The 13,037-nt window shown below is 42.5% G+C and overlaps 2 protein-coding genes and 2 non-coding genes across 6 annotated transcripts; 3 read left to right on the top strand and 1 right to left on the bottom strand.

Moving 5' to 3' along the window:
• Nucleotides 1-192: 192 nt before the first annotated feature.
• Nucleotides 193-6,432, bottom strand: brat1 (BRCA1-associated ATM activator 1). 3 transcript variants are annotated; one of them, XM_058066031.1, is made up of 12 exons: nt 5,749-6,432; nt 5,394-5,542; nt 5,168-5,318; nt 4,715-5,102; nt 4,401-4,505; nt 3,718-3,800; nt 3,507-3,610; nt 3,020-3,206; nt 2,248-2,321; nt 2,069-2,153; nt 1,701-1,972; nt 193-1,575 (listed from the first exon to the last, which is right to left on the bottom strand). In XM_058066031.1, exons 1-12 carry the CDS (start codon nt 5,894-5,896, stop codon nt 778-780), a joined length of 2,544 nt encoding a protein of 847 aa, XP_057922014.1. In that variant the 5' UTR covers nt 5,897-6,432; the 3' UTR covers nt 193-777. The 3 variants fall into 3 exon arrangements, with proteins under 3 accessions (XP_057922014.1, XP_057921998.1, XP_057922007.1); XM_058066015.1 differs by having other exon boundaries at nt 3,507-3,619; nt 5,749-6,431; XM_058066024.1 differs by having other exon boundaries at nt 3,507-3,619; nt 5,168-5,315; nt 5,749-6,431.
• Nucleotides 6,209-12,363, top strand: eif3ba (eukaryotic translation initiation factor 3, subunit Ba). Its single transcript, XM_058066059.1, has 19 exons — nt 6,209-6,444; nt 7,152-7,344; nt 7,687-7,806; nt 7,886-7,943; nt 8,121-8,249; nt 8,332-8,489; nt 8,896-9,027; nt 9,118-9,184; nt 9,265-9,311; nt 9,430-9,640; nt 9,724-9,796; nt 9,878-10,000; nt 10,077-10,155; nt 10,343-10,481; nt 10,580-10,705; nt 10,985-11,062; nt 11,181-11,289; nt 11,585-11,697; nt 11,853-12,363. Exons 1-18 carry the CDS (start codon nt 6,345-6,347, stop codon nt 11,683-11,685), a joined length of 2,043 nt encoding a protein of 680 aa, XP_057922042.1. The 5' UTR covers nt 6,209-6,344; the 3' UTR covers nt 11,686-11,697; nt 11,853-12,363.
• LOC131101777 (small nucleolar RNA SNORD60) lies at nt 10,199-10,268 on the top strand. Its single transcript, XR_009119306.1, has one exon. It is a non-coding gene; the product is annotated as a small nucleolar RNA SNORD60 (small nucleolar RNA).
• LOC131101759 (small nucleolar RNA SNORD60) lies at nt 10,824-10,915 on the top strand. The gene has a single exon (XR_009119299.1). It is a non-coding gene; the product is annotated as a small nucleolar RNA SNORD60 (small nucleolar RNA).
• Nucleotides 12,364-13,037: the final 674 nt, after the last annotated feature.

The following is a 13,037-nucleotide window of genomic DNA, read 5'->3' as shown; positions in this document are numbered from 1 at the left end:
ATTACTTAAAAAATTACTTATATAAAAAACTACATTAAACCAAACAAATCATACATTATAACTATATGAAAATAACTACAATCAAGTTTAATTATATATATTTTTAAAGAACTAAATCAGGAAATGTTGTTTAGCATACATTTATGAAAAACATCAAATCCATAAAAGCATTAAGCCTGCCTTGGAAACAGCTGAGTATGAAGCCCCACAGGTCCACACCACTTCAACTATACAACAACAATACCTCTCTGACATAATCAAAACTGAGTATTATTATCTTTGTAAAGGCATGTCTATAAATAGAGAGCCACATGTAAATCCGCCTCCCACTACTATCCAACAGAGGACACAAGCGCCCTGCTTCGCATTTCATTATTTATCATTATGTAACACTGAGGTTAATTTATTTAGACATGAAAAGGGTGATTATAATGTGAATTCCTAGCATTTCAATGTTACAAAAGACAACAAAATATGTGACATCGGTCATATATTTGATTCAAACACCAAATTATTAAATGGCATTGTTTCCTGTGACGTAATCTGGGTCATTAAAAATACATCAATTTCTATGCCGCTTATCCTCATTAGGGTCGCTGGACTATGCTGGAGCCTATTCCAGCTGACTTTGGGTGAGAGGCCGGGTACACCCTGGACTGATTGCTAGCCAATCACAGGGCACATATAGACAAACAACCATTCACACTCACATTCATACCTATGGACAATTTGGACACACAAATGTCCTTCATAGTCAGACTGCATTTCATGTTTGAGTCAATAGCAGTCCACTATAACCTCTTGACCTCCGTCTATGTCCGTGCCTCTGTGAGCTGCACGGGTGCTCAGGATGTCCTGCAGCAGAGACAGGAAGGAGTTGTGAACGTGGTCACTGCTTTGGCTCAGAAGAACCAAACAATCATCTAAGCCCAGAGACATCAACACCTTGCACACACTAACACGCTGGCCCTCATCTTCCTCACTAGACGTCCTCTTGAGCATCTGTCTGATCTCTTTCCCCCAGTCACATTTGGGCAGCTTGCAGAACACGCTAAGTGCCATGGCAGTCCTCTCATCAGTGGTCCCCGCCAACAGGGGGCAGACTGTGTCTCTGATGGTTATCAGGAGGCGACTAGCCTTCAGTGCAACAGGTCGATCACAGTCAACCAGACCGCTTAACAACACAGAGATGACGCCTTGATCCACTAAAAAACCTAACGCAGAGTCTAAAGTAGCATCCTGTCCATTAGTGCGTGTGTGAAGTGCATATGATTGTTCGGGAAGTGCGGCGTAGGGGTGTCCGCTGCCACACTTCCTGTAACCTGGGTGGCCTGAAAGGGTAGTGTCAAGCAGCAGCTCAGCCAGTTCCAAAGTGTTGAGCTTGACCTCCCAGTCCAGATCCATGCTGCCTCGCGATAGGACGGTGCGCACAGAGTCCAATAGAAGACGGGATGGTGACAAAGATGGTGAGGAGCATGAGGAGAACCAAGAAATGAAGCACTGAACTACAGCACGCCTGGCAAAGCCTTCGGTGTCTTCTCTGAGAATGTTTAGCAGCTGGCTCATGGTGTCGACCTGAAGGGACAAAGGGATTGGGAGTGAGCTGTGATGGAGCAGAGGATGATATATATTTTCATATTTTTATATAACACACAATCAAATTATTAACTATATTCATCAATTTACAACTATGTGCCAACCTGGTCCTGCTGCAGCGGTGCCCCCTGCTGAAAGCTGGGTGCAAGAGTCCCTGCCAATGCAGAAATGGCGCTGGCTCTCACGTAGCTCTCAGGATCCTGCAGTGCCGCCTTGAGAAGCGGAGTTGTACTGCATGCACTCAGCAGGTCTTCAGACAGCTTGTCGGCTGATTTCAGGGAGAGGACACTGGCAAGCTGCGCCAAAAACTCCACGCTTGAGTCTCTTACCTCCCAGCGTGGGTCACATACACGCTTCTTTACTGTCATCATGACATCTAAAATAAATAGATAAAGGAGATAATTCATTAATAATCCAGTAAATGCTTGTATATAATATATTGCTAAGTGTGCTTGCAGCATTGGAGCCCTACCTTCTCTGAGCTGCTGTGAAATTGATGGGAGGTCCGTGCAAAGATGAATCCATTGTATTAAGGCTTTGTAGGATTTATGCAGAACCTAAGAAACGAACACACAAACTGTTCTTAAAAACAACATACTTCCTTTCAGATAAAGATGCTTTTATTTTGTGGATCATATAAAAAAAACTCACAGTGGGATCCGAATCAGGGTTCCTCATATAGAGCATCAGAACTTGGAACACCTCTTTCATTGTGTTGTTAGCCCCTGAAACAAACACCACAAAAATGAACATGTAAATGTAATCAATTTTGCCCGAAAACACCTTGATGTTCCCAAAGACCTTTGAGAAAAGACTCTGTGATCTGCCGAGACAAAAGTTTAACTTTCTGGAAGGTGTGTGTACATCCGGTGCGAAAGTAACGCCACATTTCAGAAACAAAACATCATAGCAACAGTAAAATACAGTGGTAGTAGTGTGATGGTCTGGGGCTTTTTTTTGCTGATTCAGGACCTGGAAGACTTGCTGTGATAAATGGAACCATGAATTCTGCTGTCTACCAAAAAATTCTGAAGCAGAAGGTCCAGCCATCTGTTCGTGACATCACGCTGAAACCGACTTTGGTTCTGCTGCCGTAACTCTGAATGGCTGAAAAAAAACAAAACAAAAACATTGGAGCAGGACGCTACCCTGCACACAGGGATCTCTATAGGCTGCAATAGTCCAAGTCACAGATGATTTGTGATCAGCATATGCTTTTTTTTTTTTTTAATGGAAATCATCCGATACTGATCGGTGCCCGATCAATCGCAGCATCCCTACTATTTAGTATTGTGGTTGTGGTTTCAAGTGGAGCATCATATTTATATAAAATATTTCATATTAGGTGTCAGGTGTCAAATAAACTTTGTGTATATGTCGATATGAAGGAAAAAGTGTTCAGTTTAGAAGGATGAATAATCACCTGGGCTGCTGCTGAGGGAAGCCAGAGCCTCTAACGCGCATTTTTGAACTTTTCCACTGGCAACGATACACCTGAAAGCCTCATCACTACAGCCATCGGGGGACGAGATGTCACCATTGCATCGTCTTAGCAATGACACAACAGCAAGGACGATTAAAGTCGTGGGACATGGGAGGACGTCTGGAGGCTGAGGGACAAGAAAGAAGACTTTACAACCTTCAAAATAGAGTTTTTAACATTATTAGAGCAATCTAGGCATGGACTGAAATCTCTATAGTCACCTTTGCACTTGTATTACCCAACGTGGTAGACATAATAATAAAAAATTAGACATAAATAAGACTTTTGCTTGTGTGTGTTGAAATAAATGTGTTCCAGATATGTGCAGGACAGGAAGTGACATCTGGGTTTCAAAGTTTAGCATGGAGTAGATTATGATCACAACAGTAGTCCATGTTATTGTTATGATTATATAGTGACGACTCACCATGAGCGCAATTTGCGGTGCGTTTCTCAGGCAGACACAGACCGTGGAGATGAAGGAGGTTTTACTCTTCAGTTGAGCCGAAATTAATATGCGATGCCTGTCTTCTGCAGGAACTGAAAATATTGTTAGTTAATAAAAAAAGATGACATACCAATTGTATTGTGTATGCATCTCAGGTTATAAAAGTTAGGGTACCTAAGTATGACCGTACCTGTGCTCAGAAGGGAGTTGCTAGTACAAATGTCAATCGGCATCAGGAGGATTTTCACTGCCTGGGTTGCGTTGACAGGATCACTGGATAGGCAAACATAATGCGGCCATACTTTTTCAAGAGCTTTTGTAAACCACATACTTGTACAGTACATGCAGAGATACACACAAATGAATAAAAACACATACATAAACTTGTGAACTATTCAATTGGTGACTCCAAATTGTCCATAGGTATGAATGTGAGTGTGAATGGTTGTTTGTCTATATGTGCCCTGTGATTGGCTGGCGACCAGTCCAGGGTGTACCCCGCCTCTCTTCTGAAGACAACTGGGATAGGCTCCAGCATGCCCGCGACACTCGTGAGGATAAGCAGTATAGAAAATGGATGCATGGATGGATAATGAAGCATTTCTTATCTCTTTAACTGCAGAGAGTACCAGGTGACCATTTTGGGTACAATGGTCATTCATTGTAAGAAGGTTTTTTTCATAATTATATAAAATAACATCATACTTCAATTCAATCCCACCCTTGGCCATCTCTGTGCGGAGTTTGCATGTTCTCCCTTGTACTTGTGGAAACTACAGTATGTCATTAATATTTCCTTAAATAGTTATAAACACAGAAATGAAACCATCTACAGAGTTTGGAGTGTTAAGTACAAAAGCAAAGATGTCTCACTGGTGGTCTCGATGGAGAAACGCGGCCGCAGCGTGAACGAGGTCAGCGGGTTTGTTGACATTCAACATGAAGGACAGAAGACGTGCGCCTTCCTCAATGTCAGAGCTGATGACAAAAAAAAACCCACAAGATTGTGAGACAGATGCTCCAGTTAACACCTCTACTCAGTTAAACACGAGTCTCTAATTTAAAAACAAAAACAAAAAAAACATTGTGTGGATGTAGGCAACCTCCTGTGCCCCCTTTTTTTTTCTCTTTTCTGTTTTGGTAAATAAACATCCAGGCTATAATCGGAGCATTTAGATCTAATATACCTGTATACTGCCATAATGACGTCCATGAGAGCTGGCGTGAGTTGACTGTAGCCCACCTCCACCAGTTCCTCCAGGGAACCTGCAACCGCCTTGAGCAGCTGGTCCCGAAGAGGAGTAACAGCCCGGTCCAGGATCAGAGCCAGGAGCTTAAGGACTTGCAGAGTACGGGGTACATGTGTGCAGTCTTTGGGTACCAGGGACTCTTTTATGTAGTCTAAGGTTTGCCAGACAACATCTGTGTATTGTGTATCTTCTTTATCGGTCATGTTACTTGATGAAGGTGAGGCAGGCTGAAAAGTGAGCAGAATGTGGGCCAGCAATTGGCTGGCTGCTGAAGCAACAAATAGACTTGCATCTGTCTGGAGTTGGAGGAGGGACGTGATGGAACCTAGATTGAAAAAAAGAACAGTGGTGCAACAGTTCTTCCATATGTTTCGTGTTATTCGGGAGTACCTGACAGCACAAAGAAACAAAGTGCCTTTGGGTGTAGTAGCATCCTCCTTAAACCTTGAATCCAGCCAATGCGAATACAGGGATCGCCCCAGAGTCCAGCATCCTGCCAGTGTTGAATGTTAAAAGAGACATCCAGCATCAAGCGTTCCTGCTGAAAAAACAAATATTACTGATAATATGTGCAATCCAGCAAGGCAGATTTTAGTCTGGTAGAAAAAACAACAACCTGCAAGGCCCTGAAGCCATCGTCTGTGGCTGCCATCAGGCCGCTGAGCTTGAGAGCGAAGGAGAGGATGCTGGGGTCACAAGTGGTGTTGTTGGTCACAGTGGAGATGAAGTCAAGCAGACACGGGCAGCTCTCCGGAAGTGACACGCCTTAGTGGTAAAATTGAATATATTGAAAATATTAAAATTATTATGTTCTTTTTATATTTCTCAAGTGTACCTAATGTTGTGACCTGTGTGCTTTATTCGAATTACCAGTGTGCTACCACAATAGGAATTTGACTCCGGTCAACATTTTTTATGTTGAAAAATATATCAATTTTGGTTACGCATAAAGTAATAAAAGCAAGGCTAACCACTCTCGGAGAGCCCCGTGAGCCGATCCAGAAGTTTCTCCAGGCTAGTGTCATCGGGCAAAGGCTTGTCGCAGTCCGCAAGTAGTGCACACACGCTGGGCAGCAGCAACATACACTCACTATCCATGCTCATACGTGGACTGTTCATTTACTAACAGCTTAAAGTAAAGACAAAATAATCTAATTATGTGATAGTGGAATATATGAGCTGACTTTGACAACAAAGTTGTCCTTTCCAATTGTTCTCGCGGGAAATCGCTTCATATCTACTGGTGAATTGCTTCCTTTTTGTTCCTGCAGCGTCACGCTGGATAGAGTCGCGGTACCCGGCGTTATTTCACTGACTTACAACTACAAGGATAAGAACGAAGCCAACATAATTCTCGTGTACGGTGACCTCCATGTGGTTTACAGCTTTGTTGCATCTCATTCTTACTTCCGGGTTTTCGAATCGCTTCCTGTGCCACATTTTCAGTACGTCGTCCATTTTCACGTAACCGCACATGGTGCCGCACCGGTTGAAGGCCGTCAGTCTCCTAGTTTTTTCTTTACTTTAACTTCACGGTCACGAGAAACCCGTCTGACAAAGCTGTTAAATGCAAGACACGGTGGATATGGTGGATGACCCCGAGTATGAAGAAGAGGAGCCCTCCTTCAGCGACCCGGAGGACTTCGAGGATGACGTCGAAGATGAGGGTGAGTGCAAGCAGGAAAACCGCCGGCTTTATGGCCTGCTGCTAGCTTAAGGAGCTGCATTGTAAGGGGGAACAAATACCGGCGGTGGCTCAGAGACGAGAAAGCCAGCCAACCTGACCCTATTGGTACAATTTATCACCACAGTTATACATTGTGTTTAACACATCTTACACTTGTTATTAATACCGAATGACTTAATATAGAATGACTTACAAGCCGGCTGCGTATGGTAGAACGACGCGCCTTGCTTAGACTCACCCATCGTCTCTGCTTTCACTTTTCGTAGCTAAATGTCTTAAACGTTCCTAATTATCGTTAATAATGATATTACTATAAAAGGTAGAATAACGCTAATTACACACGGTCCGTTCGAAGCAGTTGTACACTGTCTCTATTCGATTCCCTTTACATATTTAAGGCGTGTTTTAAGATGTATACTGCAAGGTCAAATTTGCTAATTGTTTGTACACAATGCAAGTCTGGTGTAAATTAAATCAGAATGATTTTTGTATTTGTATTTTTGTACAATTTTTGTACAAATTATGGTTCCTTGTGCATAGATGCCATTCTGATGTTACTTCCAGTATATGTTTAAATGTTTTGCTATTCTAATGTGACTTTGTCATAGAGCATCATGTACTGAACTCCTTCCAAAACCGCTGCTATCAATTGTAAAGGTGTAAACATGTTTCTTGTCTCACTCAAAGAGCTCCTGGATGACATCCTAAGGGAGAAACCCCAGGAGGCTGACGGCATCGACTCAGTGGTGGTGGTCGACAACGTCCCTCAGGTTGGCCCTGAACGTTTGGAAAAGCTCAAGAACGTCATCCACAAGATTTTCTCCAAATTTGGCAAGATCACCACTGAGTTTTACCCAGACACTGATGGCACAACCAAAGGGTATGATTGCTTTTTGTAGCATAATGGTCCAAGTAGTGTGTGGAGCCCAGTATGTTTGGCAAGTGTACGATTTCCTCTCGTCACAGAATGTCAGTAATGTGATGCCTTCTTGCCACTTCTTAACTGTCACATGTCATGAAAGAAATACTCAAAATAATTCACAAGGGCAAACTCCATGACTGTCTGAAAATAAAATTGAAAATAATCCACCAAGTCACAAAAATTGTAGTAATTCTGCAGTGTGCAAGTGAAATGACTGTAGGCCAGGAGAGGGACGGGAAATTGTGCTGCACTTGAATGGCCAAGTGTGATACGCTCCCTAAATATTCCTTTTCCGTGTAGGTACATCTTCTTGGAGTATGCTTCTCCCACCCAGGCTCTTGAGGCAGTCAAAAATGCCGATGGCTACAAACTGGACAAGCAGCATACATTTAGGGTCAACCTTTTTACTGACTTTGACAAGTAAGTAGTAGTAGTAGTAGTCTTGCAAAAATAAAATGGGATTCAGTTGATGAACGATTCTACTGTCTTTATTTTGCAGATACATGAACATCAGTGATGAGTGGGAATCTCCAGAGAAGCAGCCTTTCAAAGACTTTGTAAGTGTATATTGAGGTCTGTCTTTGAGCTTATAAATGTGATCACTGCTCTCGCCAGTTATTAATAATATCCCCCCACCTTAGATGATAGAGGTAAACAGGAAAGCTGCTGCATACCTCTTCTATTTAATCAGTTAAATTAATTAATTGTTAAAAAATGTTTTTCTATATGTCCAGGGCAACATGCGGCATTGGATTGAGGACGCAGACTGTCGGGACCAGTACAGTGTGATTTATGAAGCTGGTGAAAGAACTGCCATATTCTCAAACGATGCCAAGGATCCAGTCATTTCTGAAGAGAGAGCCGTACGTGATTGGACTTTCATACAGTACCATCTTTAAGTAATACAACTGCTTGGCGTTACATATTATTTGTGTTTGATTGCAGCGCTGGACTGAGACTTATGTCCGATGGTCCCCCAAAGGCACCTACCTGGCTACGTTCCATCAACGAGGCATTGCATTGTGGGGGGGAGAGAAGTTCAAGCAGATTCAAAGGTTCAGCCATCAGGGGGTGTCTCTCATCGATTTCTCACCTTGTGAAAGGTAGTCAAAGTTCAACTTGTGTACAATATGTACAATATGATTCTAAAATGTATTTACATGAATAATGACCTCACCAACAAATGCCTAATAAACCCCTTACCTCAAGTATGACTGCAGTTTGCGGTTAAGTAAATAAACAGTCGGGACTGAGAAATAGAGAAATACCCAACAGTGTTTATGGGTCAGTGGTGTTATATTTATTAGGGAACATTGTTTTGACACAGTGCTTGATTTGTTTGGCATTAGCTTATACTATAGGTGCAAACAATGTGACTAGGTTTGTGTGTCTCATTGATGTTTAATGTATTATATACGCCTGTATGTCATAAAATGTCTCGTACAGAAATAGTGTTGAGTTTACTGAATTCCTTGAATTTTTTTTGACTCTGTTTGTGATGTCGGCCAGGTATGTGGTGACCTTCAGTCCACTGATGGACACCAAAGAAGACCCACAGGCCATCATCATCTGGGACATTCTTACCGGGCAGAAGAAGAGAGGTTTCCACTGCGAGAGCGCAGCTCACTGGCCCATATTTAAGTGAGTGCTCTACCATATTCATCTGTATGGACTCATTGTTTTTACATTTTCTTGTCCAGTAGAGATTAAAAGTGTTATGATTCCTGACAGATGGAGCCATGATGGCAAGTTCTTTGCCCGGATGACCCCAGACACATTGAGCATCTATGAGACTCCTGTAAGATAACAGAAAAGACCTTTTCATTCATGTAAAGCATAAAAAAAGCAACATTAAAATTGTCAATGTGTTGCTTTCAGTCTATGGGCCTGCTTGACAAAAAGAGTCTTAAGATCAGCGGAATCAAGTAAGTGGCATTCATTTGTGCAGTATAATTGGATAGATGCTTTATTCATTTCCAAGGGAAATACTGTGCCTGTGCTCTTTTATGATCAGATTTTGACATATGTTATTTGCTTCCCAAGGGACTTCTCATGGTCTCCAGGTGACAACATCATTGCATTCTGGGTACCCGAGGATAAAAACATCCCAGCGAGAGTGACTCTCATGCAGATGCCCTCTCGTCAAGAGATCCGGGTTCGCAATCTCTTCAATGTGGTTGACTGCAAGCTGCACTGGCAGAGAAATGGAGATTATCTCTGTGTAAAAGTAGACAGGACTCCTAAAGGAACTCAGGTACATTCAGGGATGACAAATAAGCAAACAATATTGCTTAAAAAGTCAGAATATTATACGTTTTTTTTTTTTTTCATTCCCAGGGTGTGGTCACTAACTTCGAAATCTTCCGAATGAGAGAGAAACAGGTTCCTGTTGATGTGGTGGAGATGAAAGGTAAGAGAGTAGATGTCTGCATAGTATCTATGCTTTTCAAGGAAATAAAATCATATGTGTGCTTTGATTCTGTTCTGACAGAGAGCATCATAGCGTTTGCATGGGAGCCCAATGGCAGCAAGTTTGCCGTTCTCCATGGAGAGTCACCCAGAATCAACGCCTCCTTCTACCATGTCAAAAACAACGGCAAGATAGACCACATAAGTAAGTGGCGGCACACTTATTCGAACATCTCAACCGTCAACATTGCCACTAAGTATGACTTTTATGGCTTTTACAGAGATGTTTGACAAGCAACAGGCCAACAGCATCTTCTGGAGTCCTCAGGGACAGTTCATGGTTCTGGCTGGACTCAGGAGGTCAGTCGTTTTGTGGGTGTATTTGTGTGCCATCAGCATGAAAAGCCATTGATGAAAAAACTGACACCTCGTATGAGAGCATAGCTCCTGATTTTACTTGTGGTCTGAGGCTCAGCGTACTGTTATGTTTTTTTTTTAAATAATTATAACAGTTGTATTTATTTTGTCCTTTGCTTTTCCTATCTAGTATGAATGGAGCACTTGCCTTTGTCGACACATCAGACTGCACCATGATGAACATAGCCGAGCACTACATGGCCTCTGATGTGGAATGGGACCCAACCGGACGCTACGTTGTTACCTCCGTCTCCTGGTGGAGCCACAAGGTGTTGGCAATGTTTTACCAGCCCTTTGATGTCTACCTCCAATCAGTCGTTGTAACTTATCTCATTCTTATCTTTCTAACTTTCTCTTTGTCTTCCAGGTGGACAATGCCTACTGGCTGTGGACATTCCAGGGTCGTCTTCTTCAGAAGAACAACAAGGACCGCTTCTGTCAGCTGCTATGGAGACCCAGGCCACCAACTTTGCTCAGTGGCGACCAAATCAAGGTGGGACTTTGTTAAACAAGTTGTTTTAGTGCTCATCACACTTTTATTGTGTATACTTACATGCACAGGATGTTGGACTACATAATAGTTGTCCCCCATATTGTTTGTAGTCTATATGAGCCTGTGATGACAAACCAAACCAAAAGATTTTCTGACACCTCATATGAGAGCAGCACTGCACCTCCTGATTAACACTGTAATCTGAGGCTCACTCGCGTTTCTGTTGAGAACTAATGATCTTGAGTTAGATCGCTGTATTATAATATATGTTCATTGCAGATGATCAAGAAGGATCTGAAGAAATACTCCAAGATCTTTGAGCAGAAGGATCGTCTGAGCCAGTCCAAGGCTTCAAAGGTTAGATGTTTTTGAAACCTTTCAAACACTTTAAATGTCGCTTGTATCTTTTTGAGTAGAAACAATTGTACAAGCTGTTGTTTGACGAGTGATGGTCACTTTTAATGTGTGTGAGTAGGAGCTGGTCGACAAACGCAGGGCCATGATGGAAGACTACCGTTGCTACAGGAAGCAGGCCCTGCAGCTCTATCAGGAACAGAAGGACATCCGCCTGGAACTCAGAGGAGGTGCATTTTTGTCGTCTTTTTTTATGTCTTTTTACTTCCTTTGGAACATCTGTGTGCAGTTTGCATTTTCTCCCTGTTTTGTGACCAGTTCAGACTCGTACAAAATCAGCTTTGGTAGGCTCCAGGTTACCTGTGACCCTAATGAGGTCAAGCGCAAAAGATTTGGATGGATAAATAAAGAGTCCAAATTATTGCCATAATATAATCGATTACTGTACAGAGACCTTTTAAAGTAACATTAACATAGTTGCAATGCGAATTGATGACTTGTGCATACTTGTATGTTTTTTTCCAGGGGTAGACACTGATGAGCTGGACAGCAACGTGGATGACTGGGAGGAGGAGACCATTGAATTTTTTATCAACGAAGAAATCATTCCCATCGGAGATCTGTAGTCCCCAACGCAGGTAACACACACAATCATTATGATCAAGTTGGTTTTATATTAAAAGTATATTTATTTTAACCCCTTTTGGGGTTGCTAGCTAATAAAGGCTTAAGAAAAACCAGAGAATGAGTTAATTCAAACATTGACAGGCCATCTTTTCCCCCCCTCACACAGTCCATCTGTTCTTGTGTGGAAGAAGGAAAGAAGAAGCATCATTGATTGGAGAAGGACAACAACCACACAGTGAATTTTGGGGTTCAGTCACGAGCGCCAATATTCACCCTCAGTGACATCATCAGAACACACCTTGCAGATCAACAGCCAAGGGACGCCAGATCTCATCAGCTACCCAATTTTTCTTCCTCTCGCGGAACTTTGATATTTAGTAATACCGCCTTCCTGTTGCCTGTTGTTCTCGCAAAAAAAAAAAAATTGGAGTGCCGGGACAATTTGAATTCTTCCAGGAGTCGTTCCTAACCTGGCCACATCATGCTTGCGTGTTTTTGGCGTGCAGCGCAGGGTGCCATACCAAATGGGAGTGGTGGTGCTGTGACTAAACATGTAGCCTTGTTAGTGAATGTGCTGATGTGGCGTTATAGTGGCCTGTATCCTCCTCCTTTCAGACTACACTTTCACACAGGGAGGGGGTGTGCAGTGGGAATAACTAATAAACAGTCAAATGTGATACCAGCGCGCTTTGGCTGAGTCTTCATTAATACTGTCTTGAGTCCTAACTACTAAAGTCTGTCATATAGCATGTGGAAATCCATTTAGTGTAATTGTTTTAGTTTATACCTCTGGCTTTGTTTATTGGTGGTCGCTCTTTGAAATGTTGTGTTGGTGTAGTGCACTCTTTATGATGCTAAACCAGATTGGCTTGATTTTTGTACACATGGTTGACAGCTTGTTTTCGCCACTAGAGGCCACTGTAGGTAAACCCTCCACACTAGAACAAAAACATTCCTCAGTAGAACTCAGTAATGAGTATTTCCACTGTTCTTGTTAATCATTGCTCCGAGTGGGGAAGATGGCTAAATGAAGAGCATCAACTATCTGGAACTGACGGCCATTTTCATAAACTTGCCATCAATCCATCCATCCCTAAATGTTTTCTATAGGATTTAAATCGGGAACATGTGGGATGGCCCAAAACTGATTTTATTTTCCCTGAAGGAGTCCTTGGTCAAGCGAGTCTTGTGAACAGCAGTGTTGAAAAACCCAGCAGTTACCACACACAGTACGAGGACTCACTGCAACATGTGCATGTAACAAGTTGCCGTTTGACGACCCTGCACCACCTGAAGCTCCAGTGCTCCACGGAATGAAAAAGCTCAGGTGGGATCTTCTTCTCATGCCAGT

This window comes from Doryrhamphus excisus, chromosome 1 (genome assembly GCF_030265055.1).
Source record: "Doryrhamphus excisus isolate RoL2022-K1 chromosome 1, RoL_Dexc_1.0, whole genome shotgun sequence".
NCBI lineage: Eukaryota > Metazoa > Chordata > Actinopteri > Syngnathiformes > Syngnathidae > Doryrhamphus > Doryrhamphus excisus.
The sequence above is the reverse complement of the archived record's forward strand: the minus strand, read 5'-3'. Positions and strand labels throughout refer to the sequence as shown.